Raw genomic sequence first — 25,540 nt, forward strand, 5'->3', positions numbered from 1 at the left:
ATTAATATCAATTATGCTATTCGATCCAAATTTAGACCATCAAACAATTTGGGGGATGCATTTTGTTTAGAGAAATTAGAAAGCAAATGTATTCACATGGATGAAAAGTCAAAATGCAATTAAGAAGCCACACGTGAGGCTGCAGTCATAAGATATATATATATATATATATATATATATATATATATATATATTAGCCTCTAATTTCCACTGTCTTTCCCCATTAATATTCATAAATACAATTAATTATATAACAAAATTCCCATATTCAATCTTTCTCAAGTTCCCATATTATAAATAAGAACTTCACCAGTCCCATTCATATTTTTTTCACTCTTCTTTCTTAACATACAATACAACCCTATTATTATTATTTACTAATTCCTTTATATATATCTTGCCTTTTAAGTACACTCCCTTTCTTTCCCAAGTTTAATTTCTTCTCATTCTTCTTCTTCATCTAAAAAAGCTCTTCTACTTCTTCTTTCCATTCAATTGGGGTCAGAAAAGTGAATGCTTGAATGTCAAGAGAAAGGTATACATATAATTAATTTATAATCTTCTTATAATTATATATAGATGATTTTCGTTTTCGATTGATTTTGATTTTGATTTGGGATTAATTTCGCAGGGAATCACAAGAAGTGGATGAGATAGGGAAGAAGATAAAGAGAGAAATTGAAAGCAGTAATTTGTTCTATGATCCTAATTTAATGGGAAGAAGAAATAATAATAGTAATAATTTGATTTTGAGCAGCAGTAGTAGTAGTCAAAGTAGTGGGATCAGTAATTTGAATACAATAACACCATGTGCAGCTTGTAAGCTTCTAAGAAGAAGATGTGCTCAAGAATGTCCATTTTCTCCTTATTTTTCTCCTCATGAACCACACAAATTTGCTTCTGTTCATAAGGTTTTTGGTGCTAGCAACGTTGCTAAGATGCTAATGGTAAAAACCCTAATCTCAATTTTTTTTCAGTTCTCTCTCTCTCTCTCCTTTTTTTTTTTTTAATTTTAATATCTCAATAACTGTCCTTTTGAATCTCATGTTGATTATCAAATTCTGCTAGTTGTATACATAGATCTAGTGATAGGTATATTAAATTAATAAAAAGTATAGATCTAACTTTTTAATTGTCATTTATTTATATAATTTTAAACTTACATAATTACATATATGTATGGTAGATCTAGTAATACTGTAGTTTTGTCTAGATAATAATTTAGGTACTTTTATTTTGAAAAGTTTATAATACACTTTGGTTGTTTCTAATTTTAAGTTTGTGTTTCATTTATTCAAAATATCTGATGTAGCATTAAAACCAGATGGAAAATTAAAAGTGAAGTCTCAGTTAGTTTGATATTTAGGTTTTAAGAGTTAGTTTGATATTTAGGTTTTAAGTTCCATCCTTTGTTGTATTAAATAAAAAAAAATCGTATATTGATGAGTAAATAACAAAGTCATGAGAATATATATGAATATATGTAGGAAGTACCGGAGAATCAAAGAGCGGATGCAGCAAACAGCCTTGTTTATGAAGCAAATCTAAGGCTGAGAGATCCTGTTTACGGTTGCATGGGAGCCATTTCTGCTCTTCAACACCAACTTCATACTTTACAATCTGACCTCAATGCCATTACTACTCAAATTTTCAAATACAAATTTACTCATCACCCCATCAATATCCCTTCTTCTCCTAATTTCATCTCCCCCTCCCCCGCTGCTACCCCGCCTGCTGCCCCGCCAACTCCGCCTCATTCTCAGCCGCCTCCGCTGTCTCTTCCACCGCCTCTTCCTCCTTCCTCCTCCTCCTCCTCCGTCTTTTCCCCTCCCATTATTACAACAGCCACTTCTACCACCGTCGTTGAATTAATTAACCCTATTGTGTCAACAAGTACTCAACATATCTCCTACTTTGGTTAAACTTATAGTTATTCCTAGTGTGTGTTATTGTTTGAGATGACTGATATATATGTTGAGTGAAAATAGTTGGTATTTATTATTAATTATTACTTTTCATCATTTTATTTCTCTCACAATTAAAAACTTAATTACCAAAACACAAGCAAAATAATTTGAACAAAATGTTATTGTTTCTAAATTATGTGTCAAAAACTACTTTACAATGTAAGATTCACAAACCTATAATTTCCCTTTTATTTTGTTTTTGTGTGCAAGTATATGAGTAAAGTTCTGAAATGGTGAGGATTTAGAGAGAAAAGAAAAGGTAAAATTGATATTTTTTTTTTAGTTGTGGGTGTGGGCTATGATCTGGTGGTGTTGAATCAAATAAGGTGTGGAGTGGTTGAAGTTGTGTTGTTTAGGCCAAATGCTCAGCACCTGAAATGAAAACCCAACTAGTGTGTACATGGATGGGTGTGCGTACGTGAAATAAATTGTGTTTGACTTTGACTTCGTTAATATTTGGTGATTCAGTTGCACATGCATGGGGTTTTAATTAGTCGGTGTTTTGTTTAATATTCTTATTCTATTAATGGGTGATTAATTAACTTAATCTCTCTCACATCACAAATAATATAATTTGTAAGGATGCATGAAGCTAACCCCCTCCATTCCTTTCTGCTATACTTCGTATGTAAGTTTAATTTTAGGTTCTTTTTATTATTATTTTATATTGTATTTACCTTATCAATATTTTATTTCTTTTTTTTCTTATGTTTCAATATTTCTTTTCTACCATACATATAATGAAATCCTCAATTTGATTACTTCTATGTCTATCATGTAAAAGTATTGATTAAAACCTCGATATATCCTTACAAATTTTGTGGTCTCGTGCTAGGAAAGTAATTAGACTTCTTTTTAAAAAAGGAGGAAAACTAATTAATATTTGGTAAGAATACAAGATGAATTTGATAAAAAAAAAAAAATAAAAAATGAAAGATCATCAAAAGCACCAAGGATGAAACCATTTTTAAAATAATATAGCAAATTTTTTAAATAGATTACGAAGAATTTGATTAATTTCATTGTATTTTTGTAAATAGTTACAATATTTTATTATTTTTAAAATGTCCCTAAAACAAATTTAAAGTAATCTAACGATTTGAAATTTTAATATCCTTAAGTCAAATTTCTTTTATCATATTCATTAGATAAATTAAAATATTGATCTCATACCCAAAGCCTTTTGTTTTACTGACTAATTATGGAACGTTTGAGATAATAACTATGTTCATACTATAATAATCACATAGTGTTACAAGTAAATATTATTTTTTTATTTTGCAATTTGCTACGATTAACCCTATTTCAAAACTTTAATTTGTTATAATATTCACTATTCCTTACCCTTTTTATTATTTTATATATTCATCATCTTTATTTATTGTTATAGTGTTTACTATTTTTTTCTCAAACTAAAATAGTTTATATTTCAAACACGTATTATTATAACTCAAACTGAAATAATCTACGTTCCTTAAACACATACTAGCTAACATATAAACCAACTATAATAACCAACACTTTGCCCTAGAAAACGCCCCCTAACATATTGATTTGGTTTTGGCTTTGATTTTATTTATGGCTAGAAACCAACCCAAACTAAATGTATTGTCACAACCCTATAGGTAGCTAAGGCTAACTTTCAATTCCAATATTAATGAAATAAAAGAGAAAACTTTCATTGGATTCTTCACTAATTAATGGGGGAATTTGGTACTATGTCATAGTACTACTGTTATGGATTGCTTAAAGCATTGGCATCTTCTATTATAGAACCCTTTTTGTCTGTTTGTTATCAATTGTTTATTTTTATTTTCATTTTCTTTTTGGAGATGAGACAAATAGTTCATAAGTGTGCGATATTAATTTGAGTTAATTACTGTTTTGTTATAGAAAATGTTTATTTATTTGCAATTGTGGTAATTTCTACAAGTACACATTGGTCTATAACCCAATTACTATTTTAAGGTAATAAGGATGAATGTGATATATTTTCTTTGGTCCTCTTATTTTAGCTTTTTGACTATTTCAAGGTGATTAAAATCAAGACATTAAATAATAATTTCTCAACAAATCAATTAGATTTTCATTTACCTTTTACATTTTCTAAGAGTTCAACATTATCAACCAAGTGGCCATTATTAGCTTTGAATAATTCCTGATTGAGTTTCACTCAATAAAACACATTATATATCGAAATATAATTATTATATACCACATTTAGTATAATTATCTATATTGATACTAGAAATTTCAAGTAAAATTAAAAGCAAAACGATAAGAAATTATCCAAAACATGACAACAATGTTATTTATGACTGTATAATTATATACTACGAGATAACTGTGTATGATTATTTAGAATAAAAAAAATAAAATGAGAAAAATTCTCTCTAGAAATTTTTCATGGAAAATCTTCAATCTTGTTCTCATGGCGAATCCAATCCTGGACGCCGCTCCATCAATAAAACCTCTAATTGCTATTTTTTTTACATCTTTAAATTTCAAAAAAGCTATGGGAATTGAAATTTCCTAATTTTATTTGCACTTTTAAAGAAATTAAAAGAATGTGATAGACACAAGCGTTATACATCTATTTTAACATGGTATCATTTTTAACCCAACACAAATTGGCTAAAATGTATCAAAAAACATATTTGTTGTATTCACTTCATTCCATCTAAGGTTAAGTTAACTTAACTCAGTTATTCAAATACCGTAAAAATATTTATAAGCAACTCATCTCACAATTCTAAATGTTTAGTACAATTTAAAAGAGTGAAAAAATTCAAACCACAAATTACTAACATATATCGTCATATATCAATTGAATTTGGCTCAGTTGGCAAAAATCTTTCTTCTTCGATATTAATTATAAGTTTGATCATGCATGTTCACACGAGATTTCAGGAGAAATTTAATTCGTGGAATCGAACTTTGTATTGATTTATGTATTGTGGATACAATCTCTAATATTTACTCCTTTGATTCTTTCTCTCGGATACAAAAAGTAAAATTTAAAACTTCGTGGTCTTCGATCTTTAAGAAGTTGTAACTACAAGTCAGTTCGAGCTTCAATCTTCTGGAATTCAAGGAAAGTTTGATCTTCCAAGTCTTCGATCTTTCAAAAGGTTGATTTCGAGGTTGATGATAACTTGCACGTCTTGAGAGGCTTCAGAAGTTTTTGTCTTCAATTCTTCAGAGCTTCGATTCTTCTCTTCAATCAAAGGTCCTCCCAAGATGAATGAGAAGGTCTCTATTTATAGAGAATCTCGATGGGCTTTAGGTGGGCTTGGGCCCATTTGCTTGTTGGGCAGGCTTAGGCCTGGGCCCATCTGCTTGTTGGGTTTGGGCTTGGACCCATCTGCTTGTTGGGCTTGAGCTTGGACCTGTTTTCTTGACAGGCTTGGGCTCGGACCTATTTGCTCGATCGGTTTGGGCTTGGATCCATTTGCTTGGTGGGCTCGAACTCGGCCCACTTATTTGCGCAAGCTCGGGTCCATTATTTCTTTGGCCCAATTTTTTTTAGGGCCTTGAACTAGGTTGGGTATGAGAAAACTTGACTATCTAAATCCAATCAAATTATAATTATCTCAATTTTGCTGTGATGACGTGGCGTGATTTAATTGGTCAAAATTTCCTGTTCAACAAATGCCCCCTTTTCGAGATTTGTACACGTGTATGGGTGGATGAATCTCGAAAATGATAAGCTGAAACAAAAAATACAAGTGATCTTGTTCTTGACTTTTGCTCCAGTTAATATGTCGAATTAATCAAACTATGCGTTTGGACATAAGTTTGATTAAAAATGAAGTTTTGATACAGCCCAATATCAAATTTGTAGTGAATTTTGATTTTAATTCACAATTTATTTATTTATTTTGGAATATAGCCAAAACTTGAATGAAATTGAACTTTTTCTTTTTTTACCAATGAATTTAATGGAAGAATTGAGACTTAACATTTATAAAATTGGAATATTGCCAATTCATCAAAATATGAATTTAAATCAATTTTTTTTTGCATATTCTCTTAATTTGAATTTTTAGCGAATTGGGATAAAATTTGAAAAGTTTGCCGTTTTTTTTTTTACTTCATTTCAAATCCATTTATGATTTGGGATAAAATTTAAACATTTTTATTAATAGATGAGAAAAGAAAATCGGGAGATTTTTTTTTCCAAGATTTGAGGTGTTTTTTTTTTTAAGGTTTAATTATGAAGAGGATATGGGAGGGATAAGACTTGAAATTTTTTTAACGCTTTTAAAAAAACAGAATGTCATTATTTTTTTTTCTTAATTAATCTTTAAAAAAAACAATAGAGGGGTTTTTTTTTTAATAAAGGAAAAGAATAGAGGAGGTTAGGAATTCTCTCCTATAATCTCACCTAATCTAACTATTTGTTAAGAAGATTTTTATTTAGTTTGTTGAGAAAAGATTTGATTTGCTACATTCCATCCTTTATAAACAGGGAAGAAGCTTGCAAACAAAATTCACACAAATTCATCTTCTCTAACTATTTTTTCATTTCATATGTGTTTGATCCTCCAATTCTTTTTCTTTATTTGGGAGAGAAAAAAAAATCCGATGTGCTTTTTTTTTTTTTTCATGATTTGGAAGAAGAGGTGATAGATGAAAAAAAACAGATTTTTTTTTCATTCAATTGGTAAGGAAGAGCACAGATGGAGAAGAGAAAAAAAAAACCCCCTTTTTTTTTTTAATTTTGGAGAGATTTCTTTTCTTTTCTTTTTCTTTTTCTTTTTTTTTTCTTTTCTTATTTCTTTTTTTTTCTTCTATTTCTTTTCTATATATATATATATATTTTTTTTCTTTTTCATTTTTTGTTTTTTTTTCCTTACTTCTTTTTTTTTTCAATTACCTTTTCCCCTCTTTTTTTTTTCACGTTTTCATCTTTTTTTTTTCAATATACATATATGTTTTTTTTTTTTTTACATTTTTACTCCTTTTAGTTTAGTTTTATTTTTCTTTGTTTACTTTTATTTCATTTTCATTTTTTTTTCTTCCTGTCCTTTTTTTTTTTACTTTTTTTTTGTTTTTTTTTTTAGAAAAAGTTTTCTTTTCTCTCTTTTTTTTTAAACTGTTTTGTTCTAACATTTTTTTTTCAAGTTTTTTTTAGTTACTTTCTTTTTAAAACTTTTTTTTTCTTGTTTTTTTTCTCTCTCTTTTTTTTTAGATTCGCACCAACTTGAAGCTATACCAAAGTTGACTTTTTTTTTTTGTAGTCTCATGCAAGTATATATGAAGTTTCCTTGATGTCCTGCTTCTTTAATGGCGCCTTGTTTCTTCATCGACACCTAAGGTTTGTTCATGATAGACGATGCAACTCTATCATGACGCCCTACTTATTCATCGACGCCTGGGGTTTGTTCATGATAGACGATGCAACTCTATCATGACGCCCTACTGCTTTACCGACGTCTGGGGTTTGTTCATGATAGACGATGCAACTCTATCATGACGCCCTACTTATTCATCGACGCCTGGGGTTTGTTCATGATAGACGATGCAACTCTATCATGACGCCCTGCTGCTTCCTCGACGTCTGGGGTTTGTTCATGATAGACGATGCAACTCTATCATGACGCCCTACTTATTCATCGAATCCTGTGGTTTGTTCATGATAGACGATGCAACTCTATCATGACGCCCTACTGCTTCATCGACGTCTGGGGTTTGTTCATGATAGACGATGCAACTCTATCATGACACCCTACTTCTTCATCGACGCATGGGATTTGTTCATGATAGACGATGCAACTCTATCATGACGCCCTACTACTTTACCACGTCTGGGGTTTGTTCATGATAGACGATGCAACTCTATCATGACGCCCTACTTATTCATTGACGCCTGAGGTTTGTTCATGATAGACGATGCAACTCTATCATGACGCCCTACTGCTTCCTCGACGCCATTCTCCGTCTACTTTGCTTTTATATATTCTTTGCTCCAAGATGATATCATCAGCGCTAACTTGCTTCTGGCGAACTTCATTTGCAGAACGATGGTTTACTTCACAGAATGATGATTGTCTGGAGTTTGACACCTTATAGTTCTAATAGAAATCAACCAAGAGGAGATGGACTCGACTGTGTCGCATTGAAGATGAAGATCGACTACGCCGCATTAAAGATGATCATCGTGTGTGCCGCATTGAAGAGAATGATCGTCTGTGCCACATTGAAGATGATGATCGCCTAGACTACGCCGCATTGAAGATGAAGATGATGACCGCCTTTGTTTCGTCGTATTAAAGATGAAGATGATGATCATTTCTACTGTGTCACGTTGAAGATAAGGATGATGACCACATTTAAGATGAAGATGGTTATCATTTCTGTTGTGCCCGTATTGAAGATAGAGATGATGGTCCATGAAGATGATGATCGTTTCTACTATACCGCATTAAAGATGAAGATGATTGTCTGCGCCGCGCCACATTGAAGATGAAGATGATGAATGCCTTGGCCACGCTACATTGAAAATGAAGATGAAGATGAAGATCTTCTAAGGTGCAACATGTGTGAGAAAATGAAGATGAAGATCCTCTCGGCTGCAACACATGTGAGAAGATGAAGATGATGATCTCCTCGATTACAACACATGTGAGAAGATGAAGATGATGATCCTCTCGGCTGTAGCACATTAGAGACGATGATTTTCTTAGCTGTAACATATTTGAGACAACGATCTTTTTTGCTGCAACATATTTGAAACGATGACATTTTCGGCTGCTACACATGTTTGAGACGACGATCTTCTTGGTTGTAACATATTTGAAATGACGACATCCTCGATTACAACATATTTGAGACGACGACCTTCTCGACTGCAACATATTTCAGACGATGACATTTTCGGTTACAACATATATGAGACGACGACATTCTTAGCTACAACATATTTGAAACGATGATCTTCTCTGCTGCAACATATTTAAGAACGACGATCTTCTTAGCTACAACATATTTGAGGGGACGACCTTCTCGGCGGCGACATATTAGAGACGACGACATCCTCGGCTGCAACATATATGTGACGACGACTTTCTCGGCTACAATATACTTGAGACAAAAATCTTTTTAGCTGCAACATATTTGAGACGACGATCTTCTCGGTTGTAACATATTTGAGGCGATGATCTTCTCTGCTGCAACATATTTAAGAACGACAATCCTTTCAGCTGCAACATATTTGAAGGGACGACCTTCTCGACAGCAACATATTTGAGACGACGACATCCTCGGCTGCAATATATATGAGATGACGACTTTATCGGCTACAATATACTTGAGACAAAAATCTTTTTGGCTGCAACATATTTGAGACGACGATCTTCTCGGTTGTAACATATTTGAGACATATTTGAGACGATGATCTTCTCTGCTTCAACATATTTAAGAACGGCAATCTTCTGAGCTGCAACATATTTTAGGGGACGACCTTCTCGACGATAATATATTTGAGACGACGACATCCTCGGCTGCAACATATATGAGACGATGACCTTTTTGGCTGCAACGTATTTGAGACGACGATCTTCTCGATTGTAATATATTTGAGACGATGATCTTCTCTGCTACAATATATTTAAGAACGATAATCTTCTCAGCTGCAACATATTTGAGACGACGATCTTCTTGGTTGTAACATATTTGAGACGACGATCTTCTCAGCTGCAACATATTTGAGGGGACGACCTCCTCGGCGACAACATATTTGAGACGACGACATCCTCAGCTGCAATATATATGAGACGACGACTTTCTCGGTTGCACGAGCCGGCGACATTCTCAGCTACAATATACTTGAGATAAAAATCTTTTTGGCTGCAACATATTTGAGACGACGATCTTCTCGGTTGTAACATATTTGAGATGATGATCTTCTCTGCTGCAACATATTTAAGAACAACAATCTTCTCAGCTGCAACATATTTGAGGGGACGACCTTCTCGACAGCAACATATTTGAGACGACGACATCCTCGGCTGCAATATATATGAGACGACGACTTTCTCGGCTACAATATACTTGAGACAAAAATCTTTTTGGCTGCAACATATTTGAGACGACGATCTTCTCGGTTGTAACATATTTGAGACGACGATCTTCTCAGCTGCAACATATTTAAGAACGACAATCTTCTCAGCTGCAACATATTTGAGGAGACGACCTCCTCGGCGGCAACATATTTGAGATGACGACATTCTCGACTGCAATATATATGAGACGACGACTTTCTCGGCTACAATATACTTGAGACAAAAATCTTTTTGACTGCAACATATTTGAGACGACAATCTTCTCGGTTGTAACATATTTGAGACGATGATCTTCTCAGCTGCAACATATTTAAGAACGACAATCTTCTCAGCTGCAACATATTTAAGAACGACAATCTTCTCAGCTGCAACATATTTGAGGGGACGACCTCCTCGGCGGCAACATATTTGAGACGACGACATCCTCGGCTGCAATATATATGAGACGACGACTTTCTCGGCTACAATATACTTGAGACAAAAATCTTTTTGGCTGCAACATATTTGAGATGATGAAGATGAAGATCCTCTCGGCTGCAACACATGGGAAAAGATGAAGATGAAGATCCTCTCGGCTGCAATACATGTGAGAAGATGAAGGTGATAAATCTCTCAGCTGCAATACATGTGAGAAGATGAAGATGAAGATCCTCTTGGGCACAACACATGGAAAGATCCTTGTCTGCAACATATCAAAGAGGAGTAGAGTTCGCTGGTCAACATTTTGGAGAAGAGGCGAACGCACCTTACGAAGGTAGACAATTAAACATCTCTGTTGTCACAAAAGAGGCCACCGAGGCGCTAGCTACGGTTCAAAAGAGCCTGAACGCTGCACGCGAAGAATTTAAGAACTTCAAGTGGAGGCTTTAACTTTGCCCCCTTTGCCCCCATTCTTTTTTTTTTCTTTAGTTGTATTCTTGTAAATACAAGAATTTGTTGAATGGTGATGAGAATGTTCTTATTCTGGTGTGACTGCTCCTGAATTTCATTTTATACTGTTTACGCGTCAGTTACTATGCGCTTACATCATCACAATGAAGAATAATATTTTTTTTTACGTGCGACTGAACTTAAAGTGAACTTTAAGCTGCCTACGTACCCTTTTTATAACATAGGGATCAAGTCATAACGTAGTTCAACTCTTTTTTTTTTTTTGCCATTCACGTTTTAATCTCTTGTGGGCTAGGAGCACCATGCAATTTAGGCTCTTGTGATAAGGAGCTTTGCATATTTAACAGCTTTTATTTTCAACAAGAATTTGTTCATCTCCTTCGTTTGTAGGATTGGTGAAGATAATAAATCTTGGTTTCACAGTCAAGGAACCTTCTGTATTTATGTCAACAGACAACTTCCTCTTCATGCGTGACGGGACACAACTGTAAATCTTATCGTCATCATTTTCTTCACGAAATGGTTTTGCCTTCGAAGATTTCATCTCTCTTTGTTGTTGATCATTTGTCATCTTTAGACGATCAAAAGCAGATGTCGAAGGTCGATCTTTCTTCGATGTGGAGATACTCAACCTTTTGAAAGTTGAAGTTCGAGTGTAAATAAACGTTGGACATTGGTTTTCTTCTTCTTTCGTGGCCATACTCAATCTTTGAAAGACTAAAGATCGAGTAGTTGAAGGCTTTATACGATCAAAGACAGAGGTCATTTGATTAATTTCATTTGAATTGTTGACTTCTTTGGAAGATCCATAATTGTTGTCGACTTCTACTATGCTAGCAGCATGACATGCAGTGACTTCAAGTATTTCTTCTAGATGATCCTCAAGGAAACTTCTTGGGAGGAATTCTGCCAAAGTTATCGACCGTAGAAGTTGGAGAAAGTCCTCATCTTTTCCTTTTATGGGTTTAGGATTCCACATCTTCTTGTTCCTTCTTCCTTTCTTTTTATGGGAGATGCTTCCTTTTGCATACTTTTGATGGAATCGCGACTCCTTTTGAATGGAATTTGGTTGTCTCCCTTTTTGACGAGTGATTGTTATCCATCCTTCGCCATCATCTTTACCATGCGCTTCTTTATTTTGTGAGTTTATCGTCACGATCCTTTGTTGGAATAGAACAAGTATAGGTGCAGAAGTCCCAAATTGAATCAAGCTTTTTCTTTGATCATCAAGTTGTGTTAATGGCGGAACATTTGAAGTCATCTCGATCGCAACATGATTCGTCTGAGCTACTTCATCAATACTAGCTCGATCTTCTTTTCACGAGCCAACTTTAGAATTAGCTCTTTCAACACGAAACACTTTTCAACAGGGTGACTAATGACCCGATGATACTTGCAGTAGTTAGCATCATCTACTTTTCTTGCTTGTTCTGGTCGTTTGCATTCTGGCAGCTGAATAAGTTGGTTCTCTAGCAGCTGCTCTAACATGTCTGCAACATCAGAGTCAGAAAATGGATAAACTTTTTTCTGTCTTTCTTTAAGAGTTGACTGTCGCTTTTCATCGCCATCATGCTTTCTTTCATTTTTGTTTCTTTTCTTTTAGAGAAAGATTTCAAAGGAGTTGCATGAACAACCATAGACTCTTTTATGACACTATTTGCAATCTTTTTAGTGTCATCAAGTTCATTCTTGTCACTCCTCGATTTTGGAATCAAGAAATCTTTTGCTCCTCTATTGGCGATACTCAATTCCATATCATGGGCACGAGTCGCCAACTCTTCGAACATGCGAGATTTTATTCCCTGCAAAATATAAAGAAGTCCCCAATGCATGCCTTGGATGCACATCTCCATTGCAGACAGTTCGGTGAGTCGATCCTTACAGTCAAGACTCAGAGCTCTTCATCGGTTGATGTAGTCGATGACTAGTTCTCCCTTTTGTTGTCTTGTGTTTGTCAACTCCATCATGCTGATGATACGTCGGGTGCTATAGAAACGGTTGAGAAAGTCCCTCTCAAGTTGCTCCCAATTATCAATGGATTCAGGCTTCAGATCGATGTACCAGTCGAAGGCATTTCCTTTGAGAGTTTGAACGAACTGTTTGACCAATAAATATCCTCGCGTACCAGCAGTTTTACATGTTTCGATGAAGTGAGCACATGTTGTTTTGGGTTGCCTTTTCCATCAAACTGTTGGAACTTGGGAGGTTGGTATCCATTCGGCATTCTGAGATTGTCGATCCTCTTCGTATATGGTTTGGAGTACAAGGAGAAAGTTTGAGCAGGTCTACCATATTGCGTTTTGATGGAGCTTGCAATCATCTCCTGTAATTGTTGAACAGACAACGATGCAATTGAGGTCGAATTTTGTGGTTGACTTTCTTGCATAACTGCCTTCCCTTTATCAGTATTCTTGACAGTATGTTTATGACTTGATTCAGCAGTATCACGACTTTCAATGTGATTCTTTAAAAATGCAATCTCATAATCCGTTTCTTCCACCACCTTCATGAGCATGTTCACCTTCTTTTCAAGCTCTGCCATTCTATTTTCACTTGTATCCACGTTAGTTACCATAACCGACATTATATTTGGGTGAGGCATTTCCTCACTTGAGGGTTTAAAGGACGAGTAGTGTTCGTCAATCGCAGGATTTTCTTTGATTACAATTCCACTTTTTGGTGGCTTGGAGATTTGCTCCCAAATATTCTTTGCAACTTCAAAAGGAGGCGTATCTTCAAATGATTGAATCTCCCTTGAGCGGCTATGAGTGTTTGGTCACTTGCCGATGTCGCTGAGAGCTTTGGAAGTGTTGCCTTGAGATGTCATGATTTTCTTTGGATGTTCTTCAAAAAGAGAAAGAGATGAAAGGTAGAGATCATCCCACCGGGCGTGCCAAATTGTTCACACGAGATTTCAGGAGAAATTTAATTCGTGGAATCGAACTTTGTATTGATTTATGTATTGTGGATACAATCTCTAATATTTACTCCTTTGATTCTTTCTCTCGAATACGAAAAATAAAATTTAGAACTTTGTGGTCTTCGATCTTCAAGAAGTTGTAATTACAAGTCAATTCGAGCTTCAATCTTCTGGAATTCAAGGAAAGTTTGATCTTCTAAGTCTTCGATCTTTTAGAAGGATGATTTCGAGGTTGATGATAACTTGCACGTCTTGAGAGTCTTTAGAAGTTTTTGTCTTCAATTCTTCAGAGCTTCGATTCTTCTTTTCAATCAAAAGACCCCTCAAAATGAATGAGAAGGTCTCTATTTATAGAGAATCTCAATGGGTTTTAGATGGGCTTGGGCCCATTTGCTTGTTGGGCAGGCTTAGGCCTGAGCCCATCTGCTTGTTAGGTTTGGGCTTGGGCCTATCTGCTTGTTGGGCTTGAGCTTGGACCTGTTTTCTTGACAGGCTTGGGCTCAGACCCATTTGCTCGGTGGGTTTGGGCTTGGATCCATTTGCTCGGTGTGCTCGAACTCAGCCTACTTATTTGCGCAAGCTTGGGTCCATTATTTCTTTGGCCCAATTTTTTTAGGGGCTTGAACTAGGTTGGATATGAGAAAACTTGACTACCCAAATCCAATCAAATTATAATTATCTCAATTTTGTCGTGATGACGTGGCGTGATTTAATTGGTCAAAATTTCATGTTCAACAATGCATGTTATTTGAACTAAAACAGATTGAATCTCATTTACATTTTTTTTTAATATGATATTTTTAAAAACTTGTTTTCAACAAAAAAAAAAAAAAAAGAAAAGAAAAAATAGTTTGTTTCATTTGCAAGTACTTAAATATATATAGTCCTTTCAATAGATGACGTATTGCCGCATATGGTTAAGGTTGTCTCTTGATGAAACAAACTTTGTCGTCGACCAACGACTAGAGTTTGAAATTATTTAACATATTTTGACAAAAATATTTTTAAAAATACACTTCTAACATAAATAGATAATAATTATTTTAAATATTAAAAATGAACAACTTTGGTCAATTAATTCATTTCAATTGGAGAAGACAAAAAAACAGTTCATTGAAAAAGCAACACTTACAAACAAACAGCCAACAACATTCAAAGTTCCTTAATGATCATAAACATAAAACCCAAATCAGAATCAAAGCCTGAACAAAAAGTTCTTCTTCAAAACAACTTCTTTTTTCTTTAAAGAAAATAAAAAAAAAGACTAGAACATAACAAAACAACATTGTTTCTAATATTTCTTAAAATTTAATTAACCCTCCTGCAGTTCTTCCTAATTTGACCATTGGAGCCAGTAAGAGGAGCGATGTCTCCCATCTTGACCATGGCAGCAGCAAAATCAGATAAGAAACGGGCAGGGGCATTTGCGTAATTTCTAACAACGGAATCTGTAGATCCGCCATTGAAGAGAACTTGATCAGATTGTAAGAGGCCCTTGTTTTGAACAAGATTCTTGAAGTAGTTGTTGTCAAATGAGTTTGGAGTTTGCAAATCCAAAGGAGCCAAATTATTGTCTCCACTTCCTGAGGTATTGGGGCAGTTGCTTTGCCTTGTTCTTGCAAATAAACTCTCAATGTTTGAGCTGTTGCTGTATATTCTGCTTCTAAATGTTGTGCAACGCGCTTGTCCGATCGTGTGCCCGCCTAACATCAATTATTCAATGTGACCATCATAATTAATCCTTGTAATTTTAGTTCATATGTTTATTTTTAGATCCTTCTCCTTTTAAGAGCAACAATTTTAATTCGTTTGTTGATAGAGTTTTTTTTCTCTTCTTAAGTACGTCGACTTGAACTAGAATGAATGAAAGTTAAAAATACGGAGAAAGAATTATAAACCTGAAAGAGCGACCAAGTCAGTGTTGGAGAGTCCAAGAGCACTAAATCTAGAGCTGAGTTGGCTTAGACTTGAATTTGGCCCGGGGATGTCATTGTTCGCTTGGGATTGGCTCGCGGTTGTGGAGTCTCTTCTTCCCAACTTCACATTCCAACTCGGCCCTCCTAGCTACATTTGTTACAAAACTTAAATTATCACTTCAATTCTTATAGTTAAGATTTAAATATGTTGAATTTAGTTTTTTTTAGTATTGGTTTCGTTTAGTCAAATTAGAAAGATCACTATTTTTATTATATAATCAAACCCAATCAAACTAAAGTTATGAGTGACGACTTACAAAAACGACAGAATCACGAGCCGCAATAGCGAGAATATCAGCGCAAGAAACAACACCAGGACAAGCATTTTCGACAGTGGTTTTAATATTATCAATAACATCAAAGCCTCTAGCAGAGTTTCTGTTGGGGTTAGCACTTTTCTCTCCGGTAAAGCTCGACGTATCATCTAACAAAATCGACCCGTCGCAACCCTAAATTCCAAGTAAAACAGAACAAAAACAAATGATAATTAAAAACAGGGGAAAGAGAACCCAATCTTAATAGTTCGAGACAAACCAAAAAAAAATGAAAAAAAAAAAGAGAGAGAAGGGTTTTAAAGATGAATGAAAGAAAAGTACATTGACGAAACAATCATGAAAAAACAAGCGAAGAATTGAAGCTCCCATGCGAGCTTCACTTGAGACAGCAGAACGAACAGAAGATTTGACAGTGGACAACAAATTTGGACAAGAAGAAGAGTAAAAACCAGTAGAAAGTTGAGCTGAGACATTGCCCAAAAAGAGCAAAAAGATACCCAAAGTCAAAATCAAAACTGTTTTGGATCCTAAATCAGCCATTGTTACAAGAACCCACAAGCTTTGCAACAACTTTCCAAGTAGTGTTGATGAAGAAGAAAAAGAGAGTATGGGGGCTTTTTATAAAGGGGAAAAAGAAATTCTTGGATATCCATGGCTTTGGCAGGTGAACCTAACTCGTAGAAATGGAATTGCATGGGAGAACCAATTTTTTTCTAAATTTTCAACACTTTGAAAAGTAACAAAAATCAGAAAGGCCAAAAAGAGAGAGTGTGATTTTGTCAAACAACACTGCCAATTTTAATATATGGAAATGGTAAAGTCAAAAGGTTGAGGTCCCCATTTTATGTAATTTGCATGGGACTAATATAATGGTTAAAAACAGCAATGAAACTTCAAAGATGCTAATGTTGAAAAATGGAAGTTATGCCTAATTATTTTCTTTACACTTAAAAAGTGACTGATAAAGTAATTGATTAATTAGAAAAAAGAAAAAAGAAAAAGAAAAAGAGAAAGAAAATTGAGCTAATACAACTCAAGTTTTGCTTTTGTATGCATGCATGTTTTGATTGTGTCGTGATTAAATATTTGATTCTTTCTTTACATTAAATGAATGGGTTAATTTCAAACTTCTATGATCAAATTAGGACGGGTGACTTATTTTAAAGAGTTGCAAATATAACAATATTTATCCATGATAGATTCCACTTAGAATTGACTTTATCAATCATAAACTCCTACCACAAACATGGTCTATCAAAAATTGACTATGAAACTTGATCTAAATTTTGCTATATTTACATTTATCTTTTTTTTTTTTTTTTTTTTAAATTAGGAATTTATATCTACATATCCCACATTTATTGTATTGGAAAAAGGGACTTCATAAGATATTTGAGGCATGGATGAGAAAAATAGAGACTATATATATGAATTGATTATAAAACCAACTTTCAACCACCTGCCGTAAGATGTCTAAAATCCTATGTATTATCTTTGGGATAACTTGAGAATTGTCTCAAACATTCACAAATCTATGTCTATATAGATTGTAGAATTGTGTCATTTGAGTTTAAACATTCACAAATGTAAAAAAAAAAATATTTTGAATTTTGTTTGGTGGCTCAAACGTTTACAAATACAATAAACATATAAATAAGATTATTAACTTTCTGTTGAGGTAAAACAGTTACATATGACATACCTTCAATATAATACACACAACTGAGCTTCTCAAAATATCATGGACACTAAATTCGTTTATACTATAAGAAGGGTTATTTGAAATACAAAACAAACACATTACCTGCAAATGTTACAAACTTACAACAATTTCAAAGACATACACGAAAAACAATCAGAGAAATACTAAAAGACAAAATACAATATTTGGTAATCCAATTTGGTGCAATATCACCTATGTTTAGTGGATTGTGTACCAAAAAAAGAAAATCTCACTTATATAAAGTCCAGTGATTACAACATTGTGCTATTTGTAAATAAACAAAAGTTACAATGATAAACTAATAACCTAAACCAAGTGTATGATCACTTAAACTCCCTTAGATGCGAGACACCTTTCAAGGAAATTTAAGCTCCCCTAAGTGTGATAATTTTAGCGGATGGTCACTTAGATTTCTCTAAAATATAAGTGTGAGATCTCCTCCCAACAAGAAATTTTATCTTCCCAACTTTAAATGAAAATCACCTCACATAATATTTAGAGGTAGACTCCTCTAGGTATGCTAACTCCTTTTCAATATGTAGTAAACAGTTCATCAATATCTAGAACAATACTCACGATAAAAACTAGTACTAACTTCACGTAGGATTGACACACTTTTATTTTTCACGACAAACACAAAACAATTACACAAAGGTTTTTTTTTTTTCGAGCTTATTTCTTCATTGTTTTCACCAAATCATCTTTCTTAAATACAATGTTAAATTCTTAACAAAATTTTATAACTTTGTTAGATTTTTTTAAATAATTGGCAAAAAAAAAAAAAAAGATAATAAATGAAGAAATTTAAAGTGAAAGCAGTATCCATAGATTTAATTTTAAAAACTAAAAACTTAAAATAAAATAATTCTGTTAAATAATTTGAAATTATGTAAAAAACAATTTAAAAGAAAAATTATTGTAATAGGCTAGAAACTTAATTCATCGTTAAAAGAAAAACACTTAGAGAAAATAAAATAATACAAAGAAAATAAAAATTTTCATAAATATAATAAACTATTAAAATATTTACGGTCCTTGTAACAAAGTTCCTAAAGTTATCTATTTTTTAGATATTTTAGGTTTGTCCTTCTATCTTTTTTTTCTCTTTTCGCTGCGATTTTTTTCTATCATCTTTTTTCTTTTACTTTTCTTTTTCTTTCGCTGCGATTTCTTTCCATCTTCTTTCTTCTTTTCCTCTTTTTTTTTTTTTACATCATTTAGATTTAGAAATTTCTTTCCATCGACCTTCATTTCTTTTTTTTCTTTTTACGTCGTTTAGATTAGGATTATGGTAACCAAATCTAAAAGATCGTCTATAAAAGTACTTTTTTTTACGTTGTTTAGATTATGATAACCAAATCTAAAAGATCATATATAAAATTAAGTGGTCAAATATAAACGATCGTGTAAAAAAAATAAATGATCGTGTGTAAGGAATTAAAAAAAAAATTATTTAGCCAAATCTAAACGATTGTATAGATTCTTGAGAAAATAAACGATCGTGTACCAAAAGAATCTTGAAAGAATTTGTTTAGCAAAATCTAAATGATCGTGTACCAAATTTTGAAAAAAGATCGTTTAAATTTGACGTGTAGCCAAATCAAAACGATCGTATAATCAAATCTAAACGATCGTGTAACCAAATTAAACGATAGAATTGAAAAAAATAAATCGTTTGGATTTGGGTATCCAAATTTGAACGATCAAATCTAAATGATCGTGTAGCAAACAACAGCTAAATCTAAACGATTGTTTGTACCAAATATATTACTCGAGTTATTGACGATACATTTTTTGTATTTTGTATTTTGCCGTTTTGGTGTATTTTTTAAAAGAAAAAAGAATTATAAAGTTTAAAATTTCCAAAAAGAAAACTTTTGGTATAGAAAATAGGAAAGTAGAAGGTTTCAAAGCTGACACGAAGAAGAAGAGAAGAAGGAATTATGGAGAGAAGAAGCAACGTTTAAAAAAGGGTGATGAAGTGATTGGCAATGGATAAATGGATGAAAAGTGAAGAAGGAAGGCTATTTACTTTTCTTAGCCGAAAATTTTGAAAAACAAAGTAAATTAGGTAATATCTAATAAATATAATCCTCTAATAATTAAACCTTGCTTTAACAGCAATTACTACAATAATAATAATAATAATAATAATAATAATAATAATAATAATAATAATAATGAGAGAAGAAATCTTATTTTCATTTCAAAGCTCCCATCTATTTGATTCTTTTTCTTTTTTATTTATATCATCTTCTTCACTCTCATATCTCTTTTTCCTACCACCTTTTATTAGTTATTATACTCTGCTTTTCATTATAATAATCCAAGTTTGAGATACAAATTATTAACCCGACCGACAAAATTGGTAAAATGAATAAAATAAAATAAAATAATAAACACAAAACTTTGAAATACCTTAGTTAATTAGAAATTATAATACTTCTTTATTTCAAAGCCCAAACACTAACTTAACAATAATGGTCCCACGTCCAAACAAATCCTCATGAGGAGCGAATCACTAAGGGGACGTTTGAGGTGATGAATAATTTATGTTAGTCTTAGTATTATGATAATCTACGTTTGGGGCATAAATTATTATAGTCTTTGTTTATTATAATCTGCATTCGAGGAGAAAATTATTATAGATTGTTTTCATAATCTGTGTTTGAGTTAAAGACGGTATAAACTGTGTTTGGGATACAAACTATTACAACCTCATTTTTCACAACTTTTTTTTTTCTAAAATATATATTATAAATACAATATACAATTTTTATAAATTGATTTTATTAAATAATTTTGATTATGAAATTCCTTCAATAAATTTAACATCAATCGTGATGTTTCATAGTCTTCTTTCATACATATATATTGTAGATTGAATTAAGTAAGCTTCAAATTACAATGTTCCTACCAATAATTTAAGTTTCGATTTTGCATTTTCACTAATTTTTTTTTCCATGCATATATATGTCATAAAATGGAATATTTTTCTTAAAAGCATTTTCCTTGATCCTTTTGATTACAACATTTATTTCATAAATTAAAATTGCTATTATTAAATCGTTACTTTTCATTACTTTTTTACATGCATATATATTGTACATCAAATAATTTTTTTTTTAATTATGACGTTCATATTATAAATTAAACTTCGATCTTCCTTTTGCACTAATTTTTTTTCCATGCATATATATATATTTTACTAAATACAAAATTTTGCTTCAAATTATTTTTTTTATCTTCTTAATTACGACGTACATTCATAAATTTAGCTTGAATTGTTAGTTTTCATTAATTTGGTTATGGCGTACACATGTAATAGAAATGTTTGAAAAGAGTTATCCAAAACTATAATAATTACATATTGCTATAATAAATACTATTTTGTATCCCCCAATTAGTTACGAACAACCCAAACTATCATAACCCAAGATTATGCTCTCAAATGACTTAAGTTGTTAAAGTTGGTGGTTATTATAATCATTGAATTATGAACATTAAAAAATAGATTTGAAAGAGTAATATTAGAAAAATCAACAGCTATAATTGTCCAAACCTGAACTTAGGGGTCAAACAACCTACATTGTTAAAAATTAGTCTGCTGAAGCTCATGATTGTTGACCATGTATAAGGGCTTAAATATTTACATTCTTTCTTTTTTTTTTTTTTGAAAAGTTATCCAAATAGGATTCAGAAATAACTTTTTTAAATTATCAATTAAACATTGCAAGCAGCATGTGTAGACAATTATGATTAAAATGAGACAAGTCTGGCCCCTCCTTTCAAACTCACTCACTTCACTGGGAACAACAAATAAAATAAAATAAAATAGAAGGCTACATGTGCTGACCCATAATTTTCCACTTCTACAGTTACAAATGCTAAATTAATTCAACTACATTAGTTCCATTAGCTACACTGGCTAAATTAATCCCCACCATAATGAAAGTACATTAGTTTCATAGCTACAAAACGCTAAATTTATTCAAGCCTCTCATTTCAAACTCACTATTTTCCATTTAGCTACACAGCCTAATGACTAGATTCTTATTTCAATTGGCCAAACACTCTCCAATTTGATCTCTAGTCAAGTAGTTATTTAAGACTTCTAATCCAGTTCAAAGCCCTATTGATCTATACAAATACAGCCACAATTTGAATATTTCTTTTTGCAAATGTTCCTGTAGAGGTTCAAAACTATATGATCAGGTGTTCTAATTTTTCTCAGCCTAACAAGCAAAAGAAAGAAGATTAAATAGACGCTACAAGGTCAAAAATTCTTTAAAGAGTTGGGGAGAAAACAGCACCTGCATTGACTGACAGAAGTAAGTAAGCCGTTTCTATGAGTAATGAACATGAACTTTACCAGCTTAGCTTCACCATACAAACTATTAACTTGAAGGGTTACATTGCCTATGCTTCACACAACTATACAGAACAACCATCTACTCCGAGTCAGATGACTTAGCCTCCTCTACTGGTAGTTCAAATGCATCTACTTCTGAAAAGTACGTTTTCTGCTGTTCAACAAATTCCCTTGGAAGCTCTAAGTTGGAATCATCTTCCTCATGTAGACTGGCACGCTGCCTCTGCCAGAAAAATAGCTACTCATCATTAGATTAATTTGCTGAGCAATGATTTAGGGCTAATGGCTGACTGTTAACAAATGGTTAATGGCAAGTGGGAAACAAGAGTAACTATTAAATGCACCAATTGGTCGATTACCACATCATGGACATTTGTCAGGTCATCACATTATAAAAAATAAAGCTTCTAAAACTGAGATGCAGTGATCTTGACCGTTAAGACTACTGAATGGCGGGTGGGGGTGCTATTTCTGCCGTTTCATTCCAGGTATTTACCATTCTTTATAAAGAAACAAAAATCAGTCTCGAATCAATTTAATAATCCCATAGAAAATATAAGCAAACCATGACACTAAGAATAACTTTCATACAATGTTACCAATTAATCACTAATCAAGATCAAAGCTCATTATTGTGGTATACATAAGAACAGATAACATCACATTTCTGAGAGAAAGGTCAGAGCACATATTTTGCTGACTTCAAGAACAAACATCAAATTACGGCCTAAAGAATCAAGGAGCAAAGATAAGGATACAATGCACGTATGCCCCAAATTTAGATTAACAGATTAAAAAAAAGGGCTGTACTATATTTTCAGACAAACCTTATTGCAAGGAACAGTCCTTGCTTTGGATGGGCTATTGTTGTCATCTCTTATTCTACCTCTGCATAAAAGCAAGGGAACAATTGACATAAAATGCGTAAAAAGCAGTAAAAGAGGAATTAGAAGAAAGATTTCTTGTATTCATTAATCCATATCTTTAGGGAAAAAAAACATTGTAGTATTAGTGCTATCATCACTAGTGCCCCCTATCTTGAATAAACTAAATATAAAATAATAAATAAAGTTGCTCACAACTAAAAATACCAAACAATTCATCTACAAGTTACAAAGACGAAAGCCTCAACATACCAAACCTTTTCATATCCAAAGCAGTCACACAATTGAGGCGCAACAAATTAACCAACAAAAATAAAACAGGAAAAATGTTGACAAATCCTGTTTTGGGCGGCAGCAATTCTTCAACAATGTAGATAAAGCCAGTGTCAAAGCAACACAACATCAACCCAGACTAGTAATTGTTAATATAATCCAAGGCAACACACAAACCCAGGATACATAACAGCTTAATTTTTTTTTTACAAAAAGCAGGGCAGGGAGAGCCAGGTTGATGATTATTACAGAGAGCAAGCAACTTGCTCCTTTGAAACCAAACAATCATTGGACTCCTAATAGCCCAGTAACATTATGAACCTATGATTAAATCCCTCTGATTTCAGGAATTCAATCCACTAAGCGTATCAAAGATTTAAATGTACAAGAGGATTCTCTCTCAAAAAGAAGGAATAGTGCAACGAGCTTCATACCCATTTTGGATTTTTGATGCGGTATATAAAATAAATGGTTCAAGTGCTTTCTCAACGCTCTTTCTTTTATTCGAAGGGTGCCTTCGACTGTAGACTGTCTGAGGCTCCGAAACACCATCTGTTCCTGATATTAAAGCGTAATATATTATCAATACTTCAGGCCATGGAAAAATTGAAGATAAAAACATCCCAATATTGACATTCAGAAGAATAATCTTCCCCCACATAGAAAATTCAACACCGCACACAAGAACATGACAGCAAAACAGCAAATCTCCTCTACTTAAAATGTTTAAAGAATCCCAAAATAGTTTGGAATCCTAAAATTCCAACGTAGTATTTAAAGTAAACTAAATTCCTTTTTGAAGTAACTAAAGCTTAGAGTAGCAGTAATCCCATAAAGAGAAAAAAGGACAAACATCAAAATCATAACGCAGCAACGAATAGCAGAAAGTAAAATTACCCGAACTAGAGGGCAAATCAGCAGGCCGCGGAGGAGTGGAGAATTCGGTGGGGAAACGACTAGAACTAGGTTCTGAAGGAAGAGAATCAAAACTAGGGTTTGGTTCTGCAGGAGGAACATCGGAAGTAGGTTCTGGAGGAAGAAATTCAGAACTAGGGTTTGAAGCTCGCAAATTAACGGAAGTAGATTCAGAAGCAAGAACTGGTTCGCCTTTCTTCTGGTTGTTGGCAACATCTTTAACCGCAGATTTGCTTACACGCTTGCGGGGTTTGATAGATGCGGAGAAATTGGAAGCCGGGGATTGGGAGGAGAGGACTGTATTCGTACAATCGGCGAGGGGTTTTCGAGCTCTGAGATTTCGTTTATGGGATTCCATCTGCTCCGGTCCTTCCCATTTCAAAGAGGGAGAAGAAGGTATTCCATAATCTTCATGGTGAAGAATTTTGAAGGGAGGAAGGTTGCAGTGACGGTGGCGGGAAAATAGTGTTGAAGTTGAAACTTCGACTAGAAGATTTGAGAGAGGGAAAGATGTTCACCGTGAAATGAATTGAAAGCACCGGAGGTTGGCGCTTGGGGCTTCTGGGGGAATCTTCTGGTGGCCTCCGATGGGCCAATATTATGGGCCTTAATTTGCGTTTTGGGCCGTCATTTTGACCAAAGCCTTGGGCCTCAGTTGATCCGTATAAGAGATATACACACTCCTTTTTTTTTTTCTTTTTCTTTTTCTTTCTTTTTTCAGTTCTTAAAAATCAAGATGATCTCTTTACATCAATCACTTCACACTTGACGAAACAACCAGGATCACTTCACTCCCAAGATGATCCCAAAACAGCCTTCAAACCCTCTCCCTACGCTCATGACCAATTGTCAAGCTTCCCAAACTTCACCATTTCGGTTTGTTAGGCGTTGATATTGGGATCAATCTCTTTATTTAAAAGAAAAAAAAAAAAAGATTCTAAAGAAAATGAAATGAAAATAATAAGATCCCAAATGAAAATAATAAGATCCCAAGATATAAAGCAAAACTATTTGCATAGAATTTTTTCTTTCACAAAGATATGATATGATTACGATGAGACATGTTCTCTGATGGTGAATGCTATTACATTAAGATTTTTAATTGACCTAATTGTATAGGAAAGTCTAGACATGTACCTTATGAATGTAGTCACAATATATTTATATAGATCTCTTGATAGTAATATTTATATATAAGTCTTATAAGAATTTAAAATACCTGAGAGATACTATATGGATTAAAATAATCATGACGAATGTGGTATAATCACACGAGTG

At 33.3% G+C, this 25,540-nt stretch overlaps 3 protein-coding genes across 5 annotated transcripts; 1 reads left to right on the forward strand and 2 right to left on the reverse strand.

Annotated features, from left to right (window-relative positions):
• Positions 1 to 276: 276 nt before the first annotated feature.
• LOC103496607 (LOB domain-containing protein 15-like) lies at positions 277 to 2,032 on the forward strand. The gene is made up of 3 exons (XM_008458540.2): positions 277 to 535; positions 632 to 947; positions 1,488 to 2,032. The coding sequence occupies exons 1-3, from the start codon at positions 522 to 524 to the stop codon at positions 1,920 to 1,922; spliced, it is 765 nt and encodes a 254-aa protein (XP_008456762.1). The 5' UTR covers positions 277 to 521; the 3' UTR covers positions 1,923 to 2,032.
• Positions 2,033 to 14,932: 12,900 nt separating this feature from the next.
• Positions 14,933 to 16,678, reverse strand: LOC103496606 (peroxidase P7). Its single transcript, XM_008458539.3, has 4 exons — positions 16,417 to 16,678; positions 16,078 to 16,269; positions 15,743 to 15,908; positions 14,933 to 15,547 (listed from the first exon to the last, which is right to left on the reverse strand). Exons 1-4 carry the CDS (start codon positions 16,633 to 16,635, stop codon positions 15,153 to 15,155), a joined length of 972 nt encoding a protein of 323 aa, XP_008456761.2. The 5' UTR covers positions 16,636 to 16,678; the 3' UTR covers positions 14,933 to 15,152.
• A 5,281-nt stretch (positions 16,679 to 21,959) lies between these two features.
• On the reverse strand, positions 21,960 to 24,915 carry LOC103496604 (uncharacterized). 3 transcript variants are annotated; one of them, XM_008458536.3, is made up of 4 exons: positions 24,245 to 24,915; positions 23,782 to 23,905; positions 23,018 to 23,078; positions 21,960 to 22,428 (listed from the first exon to the last, which is right to left on the reverse strand). In XM_008458536.3, exons 1-4 carry the CDS (start codon positions 24,618 to 24,620, stop codon positions 22,270 to 22,272), a joined length of 720 nt encoding a protein of 239 aa, XP_008456758.2. In that variant the 5' UTR covers positions 24,621 to 24,915; the 3' UTR covers positions 21,960 to 22,269. The 3 variants fall into 3 exon arrangements, with proteins under 3 accessions (XP_008456758.2, XP_016901973.2, XP_008456760.2); XM_017046484.2 differs by having other exon boundaries at positions 21,960 to 22,407; positions 24,245 to 24,914; XM_008458538.3 differs by having other exon boundaries at positions 22,114 to 22,413; positions 24,245 to 24,889.
• Positions 24,916 to 25,540: the final 625 nt, after the last annotated feature.

Source organism: Cucumis melo, chromosome 3 (assembly GCF_025177605.1).
Source record: "Cucumis melo cultivar AY chromosome 3, USDA_Cmelo_AY_1.0, whole genome shotgun sequence".
Classification (NCBI taxonomy): domain Eukaryota; kingdom Viridiplantae; phylum Streptophyta; class Magnoliopsida; order Cucurbitales; family Cucurbitaceae; genus Cucumis; species Cucumis melo.

Excerpts from the sequence above, each read along its gene's own strand:
- LOC103496607 (XM_008458540.2), top strand. Across the intron at positions 948-1,487 it reads ACGTTGCTAAGATGCTAATG|GAAGTACCGGAGAATCAAAG; the intron begins GTAAAAACCCTA and ends GAATATATGTAG.
- LOC103496606 (XM_008458539.3), bottom strand. The coding sequence starts at position 16,635 with ATGGCTGATTTAGGATCCAAAACAGTTTTGATTTTGACTTTGGGTATC. Across the intron at positions 16,270-16,416 it reads TTCATGATTGTTTCGTCAAT|GGTTGCGACGGGTCGATTTT; the intron begins GTACTTTTCTTT and ends CTTGGAATTTAG. Across the intron at positions 15,548-15,742 it reads TGACTTGGTCGCTCTTTCAG|GCGGGCACACGATCGGACAA; the intron begins GTTTATAATTCT and ends AATTGATGTTAG.
- LOC103496604 (XM_008458536.3), bottom strand. The coding sequence starts at position 24,620 with ATGGAATCCCATAAACGAAATCTCAGAGCTCGAAAACCCCTCGCCGAT. Across the intron at positions 23,079-23,781 it reads GCATCAAAAATCCAAAATGG|AGGTAGAATAAGAGATGACA; the intron begins GTATGAAGCTCG and ends GCTTTTATGCAG. Across the intron at positions 22,429-23,017 it reads GGACTGTTCCTTGCAATAAG|CTATTTTTCTGGCAGAGGCA; the intron begins GTTTGTCTGAAA and ends AATGATGAGTAG.